Source organism: Galeopterus variegatus, unplaced genomic scaffold (assembly GCF_000696425.1).
Source record: "Galeopterus variegatus unplaced genomic scaffold, G_variegatus-3.0.2 Scaffold1143, whole genome shotgun sequence".
Taxonomy (NCBI): domain Eukaryota; kingdom Metazoa; phylum Chordata; class Mammalia; order Dermoptera; family Cynocephalidae; genus Galeopterus; species Galeopterus variegatus.
In genome coordinates this window covers 275,165-293,467 of record NW_007727254.1, presented here as the reverse complement: position 1 = coordinate 293,467, position 18,303 = coordinate 275,165, and the positions used below count along the sequence as shown (strand labels likewise).

The 18,303-nt window shown below is 35.1% G+C and overlaps 1 protein-coding gene across 2 annotated transcripts in view; it reads left to right on the top strand.

The window, feature by feature from the left end:
- The window catches only part of ANAPC1 (anaphase promoting complex subunit 1), a 106,132-nt gene that overhangs the window by 38,690 nt on the left and 49,139 nt on the right, over positions 1-18,303 (top strand). Inside the window, exons 19-27 of one of the 2 annotated variants that reach the window (XM_008575129.1) lie at positions 284-552; positions 1,817-1,908; positions 2,684-2,832; positions 7,061-7,139; positions 7,525-7,561; positions 7,658-7,728; positions 10,104-10,282; positions 12,740-12,954; positions 15,470-15,588. In XM_008575129.1, coding sequence (XP_008573351.1) covers positions 284-552; positions 1,817-1,908; positions 2,684-2,832; positions 7,061-7,139; positions 7,525-7,561; positions 7,658-7,728; positions 10,104-10,282; positions 12,740-12,954; positions 15,470-15,588 — 1,210 coding nt within the window. Of the gene's footprint in view, positions 1-283; positions 553-1,816; positions 1,909-2,683; positions 2,833-7,060; positions 7,140-7,524; positions 7,562-7,657; positions 7,729-10,103; positions 10,283-12,727; positions 12,955-15,469; positions 15,589-18,303 lie in introns of both variants that reach the window. The other variant, XM_008575130.1, reaches the window with a different exon arrangement.

Sequence of the window (18,303 nt, the reverse complement as noted above, 5' to 3'; positions counted from 1 at the left end):
ATGACACCAAGCCAAGGGTTGCGATCCCCTTACTAGTCAAAAAAAAAAAAAAGAAAAAGAAAAAAAAAGATGGCTTATCTTAATGTTTATCACTGGCATCTGGAAATTGCTTGACTATTTTGTAGTTTTTTTCTTTTTCAGTATTGTGATTTTTTTCATATTCTTAGGTTGACAATGTGAAAATGGATCTTGAATTGTTTTAAGTGAATTTGAATTTCTTTTTTAATGATGAAATTACAAGGAGGCGTTATTTAAAAAAATATATCCTTTTTATTCTTCTCAGGACTGGGAATATTTACTGAATTCAGACTACCACCAGAATGTTGAGTCTCATCTTTTGAACCGATCCTTATGTTTGAGTCCTTCGGAAGTTTCGCAGATGAAGGATGAGGAGGTTTCACAGAACCTCAGTCTGGATTCTTCTACACTTCTTTTTACTCACATACCTGCAATTTTTTTTGTTCTTCACCTTGTCTATGAGGAGCTGAAATTGAATACGCTAATGGGAGAAGGAATTTGTTCACTTGTTGAACTTCTCGTTCAGTTGGCAAGGTAAATATTGTTTGTGGATTAGAAACTGCCAAGAGGTTCTTATGTGACTGTCTTTTCTATATCATATAGGAAGCTTATAAGTAAGTTTCTGAAATCTACGTTCTCCGAATACCAGAGCATTTTCTGTAAACCACAGAATTGTTTGAAGATACAGGTTATGTAAGGACTTGTGGGCCATGCTGGGAGTTTTAGTCTTTGTTCTAAGATTAGTGGAAAGTCAGGAAAAAACAAGACGACAAGATGACTGGTTGGCTACACTGTGGTGGAAGTTTTACAATAACATTTGCTCCTTTTTAATAATATCTACATTCAAATAATGCTTTATAGTTAATAAAATCATAGTTTACGTATAAAGTTTCAAAGTAAGTATTATGATCCCCATTTTAGTGATGAGGAAACTTGCCCGGATTTGCTTCTCAGAGCCTGAGTGGTGTTTGCCGGTTGTGGGCTCTTTTTGCTGTGCTTTCCTTGTTGCAATCTGTGGTCATTCCTGTCTGTCAGGCACTTATAGTGGATCCACAATAAGATAATGCTAATAATACGTATCAACAGCCTTTTTAGCACCTTGTGTTTGACTCTGAATTCTAAGAGTCATAGGTGTCATTTGAGCCTTTTGTGACCCTTTGTGATAAAGAAATTGAATTTGAATGGACATGCCAACCTTTGAGTTAAGATTATAGCACATTTTGTAATTTCTGTGGTCTTCCTTGAGATCCTGAAATTCCTTTCTGAGACATGACTGCTTTAATTGATGGTCATATCAGTTATGCCAAATCATTACTATCATGAAAATTCTTTTGTAATTAAATAATTTCCAAGTCGTAATCATGGCTCTCTGAATTTAAGTAACATTTGTCTAATGTTTTACATTTTGTAAGGTGTTTTTCACATATATTATCTTATTTAATCTTCAAAACTTGAGAGTGTGTTAGCTGGTGTTCCCCCATTTTCTAGCAGAAAATACTGAGGATAACAGAATGACTCACCTAAGATCACACAGCTAATAAGTAACAGACGAAGAACTAGGCCATTGTGCTTTTACTCTAGTTGTACCTCCACAAAATGTATGTGACAAAAGGACTTTGGGTTGCATTTGTCACTGGGAAATTTAAAGTACAGAAATACAATAAAGAAACTAGATTTGATTATCTTCTTTCTCATAAGTAAGTTTTTTAAATTGAAAAGTTCAACTAATAAATCCTTCTAATTCTGTGGAAAGAAGATGCTATAATACCTTCTGTTTTATATGCTCTTATTGTTTTAGAGACTTAAAATTGGGGCCTTATGTAGACCATTACTATAGAGACTACCCAACGCTTGTCAGAACTACTGGACAAGTGTGCACAATTGATCAAGGTACGTGTTTGTGTGGTTAAAGGTTTTCTGAACAGGATAGTGACATTTGCTTCTTTCTAAGTGGATGGCAGAGGATGTATTTTTTACTATTAGTCTCTAAGTCAGGGGCAGCATCTTTTCACCAAGCAGATTTCAGTTGTAGCGCTTGATCTCTGACTTGTAGTAAGCCATAACTTCTTCAGTGTGTAGGGAAAATTTTACCTATCCCTAAGGTTCTGACTTGCAAAAGCTTAGAGAGAATTTTCAGTGCCAAGGTTGCTTTAGCCTAGACCTGTGATGTCCAATTAGTAGCCAATAGCCATATGTTAATAAAATAAAATTAAAGATTCAGTTCCTCAGTACACTAGCCACATTTCAAGTGCTCAGTAACCACATGGAGCTAGTGATTATCCTGTTGGACTGCACAGATATAGAACATTTTAATTATCACTGTACTGAGTCCAATTGTTGGAAAAGAACTGAATCCTGGGTGTCTCTTCTGTCTTTAGGGTGAGGCCAAAAAGTTTTGGTAAGGTTTTTCATATGGCTTGGGCATAAGAATTTGCTAAATTTCATCCAGGAGGAGATAAAATAGAAGTCATTTAAATTTTGCATATAATAATGTAGTCAGTTATTTACTGTGACAGAAAACATGAAGCATTTTGGAGAATACAGAAAAATGTTATTCCGATTGTTTCAAAGTGACTTGTTATTGTTGATCGTCTTCCCTTTAGAATAAAATAGTACTGTCTTAATGTGTTGTTGTATCTTTATAAACTTTTATCTAATTTTAAAGGTCAGACAGTGTTTATGCATCATCCATCATTTTTTACTTCTGAGCCACCAAGCATTTATCAGTGGGTGAGTTCTTGTCTGAAAGGTGAAGGAATGCCACCCTATCCTTACCTCCCTGGAATCTGTGAAAGAAGCAGACTTGTAGTCTTGGTATGTATTTAGAGTATTGCCTGTCTTATTTAATTTTTTTCTTTTTCTTTTTAATTTTAATTTTAAAAATTACCATACAGTAAAATTAACTTTTTTCTTTCTGTGTACATTTCTATGGATTTTAGCACATGTATAGATTGATGTAATCAGCACCATAATTAGGATATAGAACATTTTCATCACCCCCAAAAATTCCCTCATGATTTTGAGATTCATCCAAGTTGTTGTCTGTATCAACTATCAACAGTTCATTGCATTCTATTGCTTACTAGTAGTCCATTGTATGGCTATACCACAGTAGGTTTAACCATTCAGGATAGTTGGGTTTGTTTCATTTTCTAAGAATTATAAATACAGATGCTGTAAACATTCAGGCTTTTGTGTGAACAACCATTGTATGGCTATACCACAGTAGGTTTAACCATTCAGGATAGTTGGGTTTGTTTCATTTTTTAAGAATTATAAATACAGATGCTGTAAACATTCAGGCTTTTGTGTGAACATAAGTTTCCATTTCCCTGGAGTAGATGCCTAGGAGTAGGATTGATGGGTTCATATAAAAAGCGTATATTTAGTTTTTAAAGAAACCGTTAACTGTTATCTAGAGTGGCTGTTCCATTTTACATTCCCACCAGCAATATTAAAGAAATTGTTTCCCTGCATTCTTGTCAGTGTTTGGTATTGTCGCTATTATTTATTTTTGTCATTCTGATAGATGTGTAGTGATAGCTCATTGTGATTTTAATTTGCATTTCAGTGATAGCTAATGATATTTTGAGAGTTCTAGATATGACGTTTAGTGAAATGACATGGTTTGCAGACTTTTCCATCTGGTTTGTGGCTTGTTTTGTCTCATTATTCTCTTAGTGTTTCATGGGACAAAAGTGTTTAATTTTGATGAAGCCAGTTTATCAGTTTCTTTTATAGATACTGCCTTTAGTGTCATTTCTAAGAATTCGTTGTTTAACTTCAGGTTATGAAAATTTTCTCCTATGTTTTCTTGTAGATGTTTTGCAGTTTCATGTTTTACATTTAGACTACTGATCCATTTTGTATGTTTTCTTATAAAGTGTGAGATTTAAGTCGAGGTTTTTATTATTCTGTTTGGATATCCAGTTCTTTCAACTTTTTGTTCACCATTTGTTGAAAAGACTATCCTTTATTGTGTTTGCACTTTTGTCAAAAATCAATTGACTGTATTCTTGTGGGTCTATTTGTTACTTTCTGTTCTGGTTCATTGATTTATGTGGCTGTCCACACTGTCCTGATTACTGTAGCTTTACAGTAAGTGTAAAAATTAGCTAGTTTCACTTCTCCCTCCATAACTCTTCTTTTTCAAAATTGTTTTAGCTTTTTTGATTTTTCATATTAATTTTATAATTAGCTTGTCTGTAGCTGCAAAAAACAATCCTGCTGAAATTTTTTTTCAAAGAAACACATCTTTATTTTTAGAAATTAGTTTGTTTTGAATAGTTAATATATGTCCAAGGTCAAACCTTTGCATAGAACCAGAGGGTGTAGGTAAAGGTGACTTCCTTGGGGCACATATCCCTTCAGTCCCACCATCCTGGAGCAGCCTGCTTATAGGCCTCTTGTGGATCTTTTCAGAAATGGGGTCTTCCCAGTCTCACAGGAGAACCATATGCTTTTGTTCCCTTTCCCAAATGTTAGCAGACTATAAATGTCCTCATATTTATCATTTTAACTGTTTTCAAGTATACAATTTATTGCAGTTAAATACATTTGCACTGTTTTATAAGCATCACAACTATGTATACCTGAAGTTTTCCTTATCCCCAACATAACCTCTGTACCTATTAAACAGTAACTCCATGTTCCCCCATTTCCCCAGTCCCTGGTAACCTCTGTTCTGTTTCTATGAATTTGCTTATTTTAGGTTCCTCATATTACTAGAACAATGCAATATTTGTCCTTTAGCATCTGGCTTATTTCACTTAGCATAATTTTCAAGGTTCATCCATGTTGTAGCATCTATGAAAATTACATTCCTTTTTAGGCTGAGTAATATTTTATTGTATAGATTACCACAGTTTATCTTTTCATCTGTTGAAGGACATTTGGGTTGTTTCCGCCTTGGGGCTATTGCGGATAACGCTGCTATGAAACATTGGTATACGAATATCTTTTAGAATCTCTGCTTTTAATTCTTTTGTGTATATACCTTGGAGTAGAATTGCTGGGTCATGTGGTAATTCGATGTTTAACTTTTTGAGGAACTGCTGAACTCTTTTTCAGTGGTACACCATTTTACATTGTTACCAGCATTGCAGGAGGGAGGGTTCCAATTTCTCCACATCTTTGCCAATACTCCTTTTTTTCCTTTTCCTTTTTTGTCTTTTTTCGTGTCCGGCAACGGATCGCAACCCTCAGTGTCGCGTCCGTACCGGGACCGGCAACGGGATTGCAAACCTCGGCGTTGCTCCCGTGCCTCGCTCAGCCAGTGAGTGGGAACCGGTCTGTATGTGGGATCTGAACCCTCGGCGGGAGCGCCGCCGCGCTCCCAAGCGGCGCACTGTAGCAGCGTGCCACCGGGCCGGCCCCCTGTTTGTTTTTTTAAGTTATAACCTTCCTAGTAGGTGTGAAGTGGTATCTTATTGTTATATAGATTTGCATTTCTATCATGATTAGTGATGTTGAGCATATTTTCATATGCTTATGAGCATTATTTCATATGCTTATCTATATCTTCTTTGAAGAAACATCTATTCAAATCCTTTGCCTATTTTTGAACGAGGTTGGTTTTTGTTGTTGAGTTATAGGAGTTTATATACTCTGGATGTTAATCTCTTATTAGATATATGATTTGCAAATATTTTCTCCCATTTTTTAGGTTGTCCTTTTGCATATGTGTTCTCAGTAAAACTGGCTTCATTGCTCAGTTTACCTCTCTGGCCTTTGTCTTCATTTAGTTTTCATCCTCTCAATGTTTCTTTATAACTTGCCAGGTCACAGATATATTTATAAAAATATTTTAAAAAATCAACAGAAACCCTTGTTAATAGGTTTTGGTTTTGTCACTGTGAGATTTAGTAGATTTAATTTTTTTTGATATACTGTTTAGCTAATGAGACATTTGCAGCAACCTGTACCAGACCTTTCTAGCTTTCTGTGGCTCTTTGCTATTGAGTCACTTTTATAAGTGGAGATAGTATTATTTGTTTACCATTTGTTGAAATGAGGGAAGGGAAAGTAAGGAAGTGATCTAACATTTATTGGGGACTTGTCATCAAGGAACTTTATAAATTCTCATTTAATGGAATTTGTCTATAGTTATTACTGTGGTATTTTTGAATAATGTGATTAACAGGTAAAAAAACTGAAGATTAAAAAATGTATTTTTGTGTTTGTGTTATTTGCTAAATATTTTAAACTCTTTTTGGAGAGTTTTTGCCTTTTATCTTATCTATATTTTTTCTTTCCTTTTCAAATCAAATACCACTACTACTCTAGACTACTAGATACCTGTTAGATACTCCTAGAATACTCCTAGACCTGTTAGGATGACTGAAATATTTTGGCGAGGATTCGAAGCAACTAAAATCCCTATACATTGCTGGTAGGACTGCAAAAGTGGCATAGCATTTTGAAAAACTGCTTGACAGTTTCTTGTCAAGTTAACTATATATTTACCATAAGACAAAGCAGTTCTACTCCTGGGTATTTACCTAAGAGATACAAAAATATGTACCTGTACAAAGACCTGTATGCTAATGTTTAGAGAAATTTTGCATATAATTGCTACAAACTGGAAACATCCCAAATGTCTATTAGATTTTGAGTAGATAAACAAAGTTTGGTACATCTGTGTAATGGAGTGCTACTCAGCAGTAAAAAGGAACAAACTACTGATACATGCATGTAGTATTACGCTAAGTCAAATAAGTAGGACAGAAAAGACTACATAGTTTATGATTCCATTTACATAACATTTTAGGATGGACAAAATTATAGCACAAGAAAACAGGTGAGTTGTTTCCAGTGCAGGGTGTAGGAGGAGGGGATTGCCTACAAAGGACTCAGAGGAACTTTTTGGTGTGATGAAAGTATTCCATATTGTGAGCATGGTAGTGGTTACATGATTGCATAACATTTGTCAAAACTCGTATAGCTGTATACCTAAATGGATGAAATGTTCCTATATTATGATTATTTCCTAGTTATACCTCGGTAGTTTAAAAGGTAATATGTTTACTTTCTCCTTTTGCAGAGTATTGCACTCTACATACTTGGTGATGAGAGCTCCGTTTCTGGTGAAGCCCCACAGTATTTATCCAGAATAACTCCCCGTAAGTTGATGTCGTGGTCGGCCTCCAAAACAAATTCTTATAAATGTTAATATCACAACTGATATAAGAAGATTAAAATTTTCATAATTTGCTTTAGAGGCCACATCTTGCCTCTTTAGTACTGTTCTAGTCTATAGTCTGCAACCAATTTTCACACACCAGGATTACTTAAAATCTAACAAATTTTATATTTTTGGTGTGGCTAAAAAGTTGTGTTTTAGCCTGAAGGAAATTATTGTTATTTCTAGCCTGCTGCAGAACTGCGTATTTTATTACTGTTTTAGAAGTTGTTAATGAATGATTTCCAAATGTCTTCTACATGTTGTATGTTTCCTGTGCTAGGATGGCATTATCAAAATAAAGTTTAATTTTGTTGCCTTTTTAGCCCCCCAGAAGTCACAAGCAGAACAAGAGGAAAATAGGTGACTTTTATTCAGATTGTGCTTCTATATTAAAGTTTTAAAACAGTATTACGTTTTACTGTTCTGTTTAATAACTTGTGTTTTCTTCTCTTATAGGTTTAGTTTCAGGCATTCTACATCAGTTTCTAGCCTAGCTGAAAGATTAGTTGTCTGGATGACTAATGTAGGTAAGAACTTCTTTATTGCCTTCTAATTAGGCCCTGCTCCGTACTAGCTAGAACTGAGAGGCATGAGGAGAGAGGGGCTCTGGTTTTAGGGAAAAGTGTCACAAGATTGAGATTATGGTTCATTGAGCCATACTTCCTTTTCCTGACAATCTCACAACTTCCATGTAATAATATCTGAGATACCAGCTCTTTATCTCTTGGTGCGTAAGAAGTCTTTATTTGCCATTTGCCTTGGACCAGTTTAGGCTATGGCTATGTAAACTGGTCTCAGAATGGAGAACTCTAATTACTGCACATCCAAACTTGAAGCCATTATGATATCAAATATCAGAAATGGCTATTCTGGCCAAGTCTGAAAGTAATTATATAAACATTTCAGTGTATGCTTTTTGAAGGCTTAAGGTCAGAGATTTTAGGCACCAGGGTGAACATTCAGCTGGGAAGAGGAAAAAGGGAGGAAAAGAGTTCGGCATTCTCTATTCCCAAAACCTGTGCTACTAGGTTTTAAAATAAGGGAAATACTAAAGAAAGTTTTTTCAAAAAATAACTGAAAAAATTAAAAATTACTGATATAAAGATATCAAAAAAGATGTCATATAGAATAGTATGTTAGAAAGTAATGTTTTAATGAATATTATAAGATGTTTCTGAATTTTTACCTAAAATGTATTCTAAATGAAGTTCTTCATAGTTCTTTTTTGTATCCCACCTTGAAAATGACAGTAATCATCATGTAGTATGCATACAGGACACCTGTGCCAAAAAATACTGGATAAATTTTATCCATTTGTATATCACATATGAGGGTATTTTAAAAAGTTCATGGAAAGATTTGTATTATCTTTTAATTCTATTTTTCCACAAACTTTTTGAAGTACCCTTGTATATTTAATAAAAGTGTTACTTTCATATAAGGAAAAATTTTTTGCCTCAATAATTAATCAGCTTTCTATATTATAAATAAGGCATAATATTGTAAAATTTAGAAAATCATTATAGGAAAAGTAAATTTTAATTAACTTGAAGATTCAAAAAATTTTAAATATGAATATACATACAAAAGAATGTATAAAAATGTATGTGTTTAGTTTAGAGAATAATATAAAGGGAGTATTGATGTACTGGTCACCTGCCTTTCGAAATAGGACATTACTGGTATAGTAGAAAGACCCCTGTGTATCTGCTCCTGGTGGTACCCTCCTTATACATGCTCCACCCCTATAGGTAACCACTGCCCTACCTGTATTTTATATTACCTTACTTTTCTCCATAGTTTTACATTTTTATATGTTGCTTAGTGTTGTATATTTTTGAGTTTTCTCTAAATATACAGATATAACATGTGTTCTGTCCTATTTTATTTATACAACATTATTTTTAAAAGATTCATACATGTTGACTTATGTAGCAGTAGATTATTTGCACTGCTCTACTATTTCATTGTTTGAATATATCACAACTTGATAATCCATCTGTTGATGATAGACATTGAGACTCGCTTCCTTCCCTATCCCTTTATTTTTTTGCCATAATGAAACAATATTTCTTTTTTTTTTTTTTCCGTTTTGTCTTTTTTACTGACCAGTAACGGGATTGCAACCCTCGGTGTCGCACCCGCACCGGGGACCGGCAATGGGATCGCAACCCTCGGTGTTGCGCCCGCACCGCGCTCAGCCAGTGAGCGGGAACCAGTCTCCACATGGGATCCGAACCCTCGGCGGGAGTGCCGCTGCACTCCCAAGCGGCGCACTCTCCAGTGCGCCACCGGGCCGGCCCATGAAACAATATTTCTAATGAATATTTTATACTTGTGTCCTGATGCACATGTGCACAAGTTTCTCTATAGGTATTGATGGACAAAAGGGGTATGTACCTACTGTATATACCAACTGTTTCCCAAAGTGGTCGTACCAGTTTACACTGCCATTGTTTATAAGGATGAGGATTACTGTTGCTTTACATAGTTACCAACACTTGGTATTGACTGACTTTAATATTTGTCCAGTGAATGTGAAATTATATTTCCCAGTGGCTTTAATTTGTATTTACCTGATCGCTCATTAGGTAAAGCATCTCTTCATATGTTTATTGACCATTTATGTTCCCTCTTCTGGGAAATGTCTTTTTGTCTGTTGTGGGTTTTTTTTTTTGTGGGGGGGGGGGGATTGTTTGTCTTTTTCTTCAGGTTTCTAGGCATTGTTTTAAAGAGACCTTTTACACGAATCCCTCAGGTCAAGATATTAGTTTGGTAGTAAGATGAATAAAATGGATTTCTTTCTTATTTGTCAGGATAGATGTTTATTATAACTTCAGTCAAGATAATTGGGGCAATGGCAAGTCTAAATTAAAATTTTCTCTCTTCCTTTCACCATAAGGATTCACTTTAAGAGATTTAGAAACTCTTCCCTTTGGAGTTGCTCTTCCCATCAGAGATGCAATTTATCACTGTCGTGAGCAGCCTGCTTCAGACTGGCCAGAAGCAGTCTGTCTCTTGATTGGACGTCAGGATCTCTCCAAGCAGGCCTGTGAAGGAAACATACCCAGAGGGAAATCTGTGAGTGTCAACATAGAAAGTTCAGTGTTCAGTTTTAGTCTCAAATAAAATCAATGCAGAAATTCTTTTTCATTTTCCTTTAAGTCATTTTGCAAGTATGTATATCAGTCTGTCTTTTATATTATATGCCTTTTGGGGCTTATAACTGGACACATCTTATTAATCATAAATTGATTATGGGAACAGGAGATTTTGTGAATGCCTTGGTTTGCCTCGATGCTCCTTTGCCTTGAGTCAGAAGAAGCGCTGAGTCAGTAGGGCAATTACCATGAATATTTCTCTACTTGTACCATATTAGTAATTAACTACTTCGTAGTTATTACATGGGAAAAGGAAGGACACATAGAACCTGAATTTGGATAATTAATACATAGCTACTTTCTCTTTTATATGTTTGATGTGTTAAGTTTCTTGAATTTAACCTGTTAAGTAGGCATAAACATTTGTTCAATCACATAAAACTGAAGCCCCAGGAAAAAGATTTTTTCACTAGAGCTGTTTAGAAGATGTCCTAAGTTATCCCTCCTGAAATACAGTACTTTATCAATCTACAAATCTTGGTTGTTTTTTTTTTCCCTGACCGGTAAGGGGGTCGTAACCCTTGGCACGGTGTCATCTGCACCACGCTCAGCCAGTGAGCACACCGGCCATCCTTATATAGGATCCGAACCCACGGCCTTGGCTTTACCAGCACCGCACTCTCCTGTGTGAGCCACGGGGATGGCCTTGTAAATCTTGTTTTTTAAGAATGGGTTCTAAGAAGCTGACAAATAGAAAGTGAAATATTTTATTACTCTCCAAATCTCTCTCTTTTTAAATCAAACTTTCTTAAATTGAAACTTCTAAAACTTCTTGTATAATTCTAACTTAAAAAATAGATGGTAGCACCTCATTAAGGACAATTCAGGAATGATTATTTTACTCCTGGTGACTCTTCTACTTTGTTCATGTTGCTGAGAAAACAGTGGGAATGTGGCTTATCTCTTATTAGCCTTTGAATCAGTACATAGTAATCAATACATTATAACTATTTATAAGCCACTTTGGCTATTAATGCTTCTTCAGAGCCTGTATCAAAATGTATTCCTAACCCCAGAGTTGCCTAATGTGGACTTGTGCCAGGATCAGTTTCCATGGGATCCCATCTCCAGCAGGGTTGTTCCAGCACATATCTCTTTTAACCTGCATCCAAATAGCAACTGTGTTGTTTTTGTCCTGTTTTAAACAGAAAATCAATCTTTCTTGCTAGTAATATGGCAGTTCTTTTCCTTGACCAAGAAACTGCTTTAGCATTTACATCTCTTTGTTACTATGAGAGAGAGCAGCTCAACACCATTACACTAAAAAAACCATTAATCTGTATTTAAATGTCATTTAAGTAATTCTATCTAAATTCAATTTGTTCAGTTATTTGAGGCTACATTTTATCACTACTTCCATATAAATTCAATTTGTCAGCTACTTGGGTCTGTATCTTATAGTTACCCATTATAATATAATTTCTTTTAAAATTAGATATTCCATAGGAATCAAAATGAATTTTTGTGAACTAAGAGTGATTATCTGGTCATATTTGCTGGGTTTTTTTTTTTTTTTCAGGCTAGTGTTGTTGCTTCCACATTAAATGTTGCAAAACTTTAGCATTTCAACTAGGAGTTAATCTTTTGTTAAAGGAGTATAAAACATTTTTGAGAGAAAATGAAAAGATTCCATGCAATTCATATCTGTGTTGCAGTCAGATTGAATGATTTGGACTGGGAAGCCCCATATTAAAGCACATGCTGAGCTAATGAGGACCATCAAGGAATTAACCCCCAAATTTGTTTTCTGCAGTTTAATCCCTTGACTTCTAAGAAATTTTTATTTGAAACATACTTAGGAAAAAAGAAAGGTGAAAAGAAACCATGATCCATCCTACCTGAAGTACTGAAGTTAGAAAGTGTCACCCAACTTCCCCCAACCCTTGATGTATATCTTTCCAGGTCTTTTTCCTTTCGCTTCTGCAGTCAAATGCTCTACCACTGAGCTATACCCCCGCTTTTTCCTTCTGCTTCTGTGCATCAACAGGCATATTTAAGCTAGCGTGGGTTCTTTAGTGAGTCGAGTTCATATTCCACTTGGAGTAATTGGTTTCCTTTTTAAAATGATTAGTTTTAGTTAGATTTTTACAGTTTATTTAGAATATTTCTCGCAGTAGATTTAACCTCCTGTTATCCTTAATGTAAGCTTTTTCCCTCAGTTTGATAAAGAATGTTTTCAATTAGGCAATATAATACTTTTTAAAAAGATTTATAGATTAGGCTCAATATACTTTGGGAACCCAACCCAGCCTGGCTTTGAAAATACATGTTTTCTCTGTACTGGTGTAATCATGGTACATCAGCCTGTATATCCTCGTTGTTCAATAAGTGTATGTTGACTGTTTTTAAAATTATTACAATAAAGTCTGTTCCTCAGGTGCTCTCATCAGATGGTCCTTCAGGAACAGAAGCTGAGGAGGAGGATGATGGCATGAATGACATGAATCAGGAGGTTATGTCATTAATATGGAGTGAAGATTTAAGGGTGCAGGACGTGCGAAGGCTTCTTCAAAGTGCACATCCCGTTCGCGTCAATGTGGTGCAGTACCCGGAGCTCAGTGACCACGAGTTCATTGAGGAAAAAGAAAACAGGTAAAGGAAACATTGTTGGGTGTCTCTTGTCATGTTTTTGTGTTACATTTGGGACTTGTTTATATTTGTTCTTCCTTCCTTTACGTTTTTAGCATTTAAAACCCTAAAAAGATTTAAAAGATAATTTAAAGTTAAAATGTCCCATGTGTTTTAAGTTTTCATCCAACCTTAGTAAACCCTACATATTTTAAAAATATCTTTGGCTTTCCAGACCATAGTTGTATTTCAGATCCTCATCCTCTTAATACAGCAGTGTACTGTTTTGAAAGGGTGAATCTAAGACCATTTTGCTGGTAGTTACCTTAAGAATTCACAAACAGAGCAAAACACTGGAATCATTCTGTGTCTTGATCAGGAGCAGATTTTGACGTTTTATTTTTTTTTAAGTATAGTGTAAATTTATAACAGTATTTTTTATTTTTCATGTGATAGGTAGTACTCTCCAAGCCTTTCTCATGTCACTCTGTAATACATGCTATCTCCCTTGATAAAGTGTAAGACTCAGTAGTAACCAACATCGTATACCTGGGACATTTCAGAGCTACTGCCTTGGGATACTTCAACTGTTATTTTAAAATTCTCTCCTGTCCTTTTATCTGCCTTGTCTTTATTATCTGCCATTCCTCTGCCACTGTTTTCTAGTTCTCCTTACTTTTTCTTATGATACTTCTTCAAGGGGAAGGGCCACCCACACTTAGCCACAGGCTACTGAAGGTCTGAGTTAGTCACAATTTCTCTATCACTGTTTCCTCTCCACTTGTTCCCAGGTATTAGTTACCTATAATGACAGACAAATTGAGTATAGAGCATAGTAGTTATGAGCACGGGCTCTAAAGCCAGGTTTGGCACTATTTGCTTTCATTTCTTTTTTTTTTTTTTGGCGGTTGGCCAGTATAGGGATCCAAATGCTGGGTGACTTTGGATAAATTTTTTAACCTTTTGCTGCCTCAGTTTTCTCACCTATGAGAGTATGCTTTATTATAGCATTCACACCTCATAGGGTTGCTCTGTGTATGAAGTGAGTTATTTCTACATAGCGCTTAGAATATGCCCAGTATATAGTAAAGCTCAGTGCTGTCAGCCATTATCATTAACAGAGTTCTTTGATTCTAAAATGCTAATTTTTTAGCTTTTTAGTGTCTCTGAAATTAGAATGTTTCTTATGGTCAATAGGTGTCATAGTTTAATTGGCAGCACATTTTCTTTCTTAGTTCCTCATGACATCATGATGCATGTTATAATCAGTGGTATTTTAGATTCAGGGGATACATTATTATAATTTTATGACTTCTGCAAGGTTGACTTGGATTATGTGTAAGGTTTTCTCTAAAGAAGTTCTATGGGATGCATCCTCTTTTTTTTTTTTTCCTTTTTGTCTTTTTTCGTGACCGGCAACGGATCGCAACCCTCAGTGTCACGCCCGTACCGGACCGGGACTGGCAACGGGATCGCAACACTGTTGCGCCCGCACCTTGCTCAGCCAGTGAGCGGCCGGTCTGTATGTGGGATCCGAACCCTCGGCGGGAGCGCCACTGCGCTCCCAAGCGGCGCACTGTAGCAGTGCGCCACCGGGCTTGCCCGGGATACATCCTCTTGGTCTTAAATTTCCCTGGTCCCAAATTAATGTGGGGGCAGTGTTCCCAAAGAATCTTTCAAGCCAATGGGCCTGAAAAATAGTTATATGTGTGTACGGTTAAAGAGAGACCGTGATTGCGAATAGCTTTGTCTGCAGAGAAAATGTAGCCTCTGAAGGAATATTTCTCTGTCTTTAGATATAACTTGTATAAGCATTTCCTAGCTATAAATTCTTGTACTTCTAAAATTTGTTAGATTTTTGTCTTGTTTTAAGGGGCTATATGGAATGTAATTTATTTTAACAGAGAAGGAAGATAAAGAATGGTGCAGTATAGCTTATAGAAAAGCCATTTTAGTTTTGAGCACACTTGATGTATAAGTCCTGTAAATCCTAGCTATCATGTAAGTGAAACTAATTCTATGTTTCCCCTGGAGACACCATGAAATCAATTCACCTCCAGTATAGAGACTTCCTTTTTTTCCTTGTGTAGAGGCCATAGAGGTGGCACTTCTGAGACTGTATTGGCAAAAGGGATGGGAAGAGGATCCCATATGTACTGAGGGCAGCTAGACTGAAAATAACACAATGATGAAACCCAGAAAGTATTATTTTCCTTTGAGAAGGTTAGCATCCATCAGAGTAGAATTTTAAATTTCTTTTTTTGATTTGGCTTGGTTTATAGACAAGCTGGTTTTCATTCAAAGCAAATATGCAACAAAACAAAGGAAAAGTATCTTCTCCTTAGAGTCTGTAATGGGAGTGAGAGTATTAAAATGAGAATAATTGTGTTTGTGTGGTTCATCCATACCTTTGTGTGGATTTACTTTGAGGTGACTTCATCTTACACAGTATGCCTTCTTTTAAAATACTTACCTATAGGTTATATTCTGGTTATGCTTTGTTTTAAAATTTTTTAAATGTTGGTTTTTTTAATTATAGGTTGCTCCAGTTGTGTCAGCGAACTATGGCCCTTCCAGTAGGACGAGGAATGTTTACCTTGTTTTCATACCATCCTGTTCCAACAGAACCTTTGCCTATTCCTAAATTGAATCTGACTGGTATGTTAAATTCTGGGCTCAGTAAGAAAGGAAAATGATTAAGTAAATGCATAAGTGGAGTTCTTTTGAATAATTTTAGTTAAAACCAAAGAATTGCTTCTTATATCCTCAGTGATTTTAAATATTATTAATAGTCACTATACTGGTTATCAAAGCTCAAAAACATCAAGCTAAACATTGAGGGAAGTGGAATATAGCCCATTGTTTATTTTTGCTTTTAAATGAGCTTATTTCAAGATACAAAAATCACTTGGAAAAGTTCAGAAAGATCTTACTAATAATGGTGAGATTATTGAATTTTAAATAATCTTAAAGTGTAATATGTAAAGACAGTTAGTCTTAAAATGTCTCATCATATTATGAATATATGGTAATAGTACAAAAACAAGGAAATATATACTAAGCAAAAAGAGAAAAAATGGTCACTTATAGTAATCCCACTGTCTAGTGTCACTACTGTTAACATTTTGGTGTATATGTTTCCCAATTTTATTTCTACATATTTATAATTTTATATTTGTTTAATTATCAGAAAATTTAAATCTGTTTTAGAAATTGTTTTTAAAACTTATTCTGTAGTGAGCATCCTTCCATATCTAGCATATATATGTGTATACCATTATGTATGTATTTATTGTATACATATATTTTTAATCAGCACCTTTATTTTTATTTGCTTCAGAGTTTTTCATTCAATGAGTATATTGTAGTTAATAGAAACAACCTTGTATTGTTACAAATTATACTTTTTTTGCTATCATAAACATATTGTTCGGGCATATTTATCCTGTATATTTAGGCTAAATGTTTACTAGAAGTAGAAAGGACAGCAAGATGAATGGTTTTAATTAAGTCTTTGATGTAACATGTTGTCAAATTGCCTTTCTGGTTGGTTGCATGAGCTTTTACTACTGCCACATATAACTGTGTCCATTTCCCAATATTCTTTATTATAATAGGTTTTATAGTGCATGTTCACCTAATGCTGGTTTGAATGTGTTCTAAAGATGACAATTGCGTATAGTCAAAATTATCACTGAAAATCCCTTATAGTTTATGTGTTTTTATGAAACCTGTACAAAATGTACATATAATGTGTGCAGTAGTGAATAGTATACATGCACATATAATTGAACAATATTTTAGAGTGTATACTTCTAAAAGTCCAGTATCACTCAGATTTGTGAGGCGCTTATGCTCTGAGCAGCATACAGGAAATGAGGAGCTCCTCTGAGGGAAGAGTGCATTCCCATCCCCCATCTCATTCCTATACTAGGCCCTAGTCCCAGTGAGAGGCATAGCAAGCAGTTACTTTCAGTATTTAAATTGTCCTCTCAGAGATGAAGCAACTATAACAAAATCTGAGCAATTATTGAATCTCATTGGAAGGCATGGTATATAGGTGATCATTTTACTAGTCTTTTCAACTGTTTCTATGAAAGTTTTCATATAAAAAGTTTGGGTTGAAAAGAATCTCATGCAAAATTGGCAAATGTTAAAATGTGTTAAATCGGGCCGGCCCGGTGGCACACTGGAGAGTGCGCCGCTTGGCGCTGCGCTCCCACTGAGGGTTCGGATCCCATGTGGAGACCGGTTCCCGCTCACTGGCTGAGCACGGTGCGGGCGCAACACCGAGGGTTGCGATCCCGTTGCTGGTCCCCGGTACGGGCGCAGCACTGAGGGTTGCGATCCTGTTACCGGTCAGTAAAAAAAAGACAAAAAGGAAAAAAAAATGTGTTAAATCTAGGCTATTTAATACCCAAGTGATACTTGGATGAATATTAAAAGGTAAATACACAAATTGTTATGTTTTCTTTTTTTCTGAGTACATTTAGTTGAATTTTCATGATTTAAAATGTGTTCAGAATATTACTCCACTGTTTTATTCTGTTAGCCAAAAAAAAAAAAAAAGGGGCAAAAACAAACTAAACAATTATCCTGTTTTAAAAATAATTTAGGAAAAAATACTTTCTAAAAATAGTTCTTTTATCCATACTGATGTGTCCTTGTTATACTTTTGTATGTTGTTATTCTTATTGAAGAAAACTTGGTTTACCCTTTGCCTGTCATTTTCTCTTGTGTAAATGGTATGTCTTACGCATATCATGAATGAATGTTTTAGAAAATTTGCTTGTTTTTTCAATATTGATCTCTGTGCCCTTTTTGAGAAAGTACAAGTACTTGCATAACTCATGAACTTGTTACTCATTTTTGTGCTAACACTAGCAGTTGAGTTAGCTTTTAGGTACAAAAAGCAAATGGTAAAGACAAATACGTTTTATTTTGTGCTTGTGCTTTCTATGCGTGTGTATGTGTAAACACTACAAATTAGACAATATGCATATGTTTAAAATTTATTTTACAGAACTTTTTAGATCTCCTTTATAAAAACTGTTTACAAAGCTCCAGTGAAATGGATAACTTTATATAATTAGAACATTTATTTTAAATATTTATCCATGACTTTAGCTAAGACAGAATATTCAAAATATAGAAAGAATTCAGTATCTACCTATGCACAATGTAGACCCAAACCAAAAGAATCGAGGAAAAAAATCAAAGAGAACATACAGCATCATGAACATTTAATTTATTTTACTCTTAAATGGACCATAAAATTAAATTTAGTGAATGCTATATTGAAGTTCACTGGATAACCCACGTCTATAAAAGGATTTTTTTTTTTTTTTTTTTTTTTTTTTTTTTTTTTTTTTT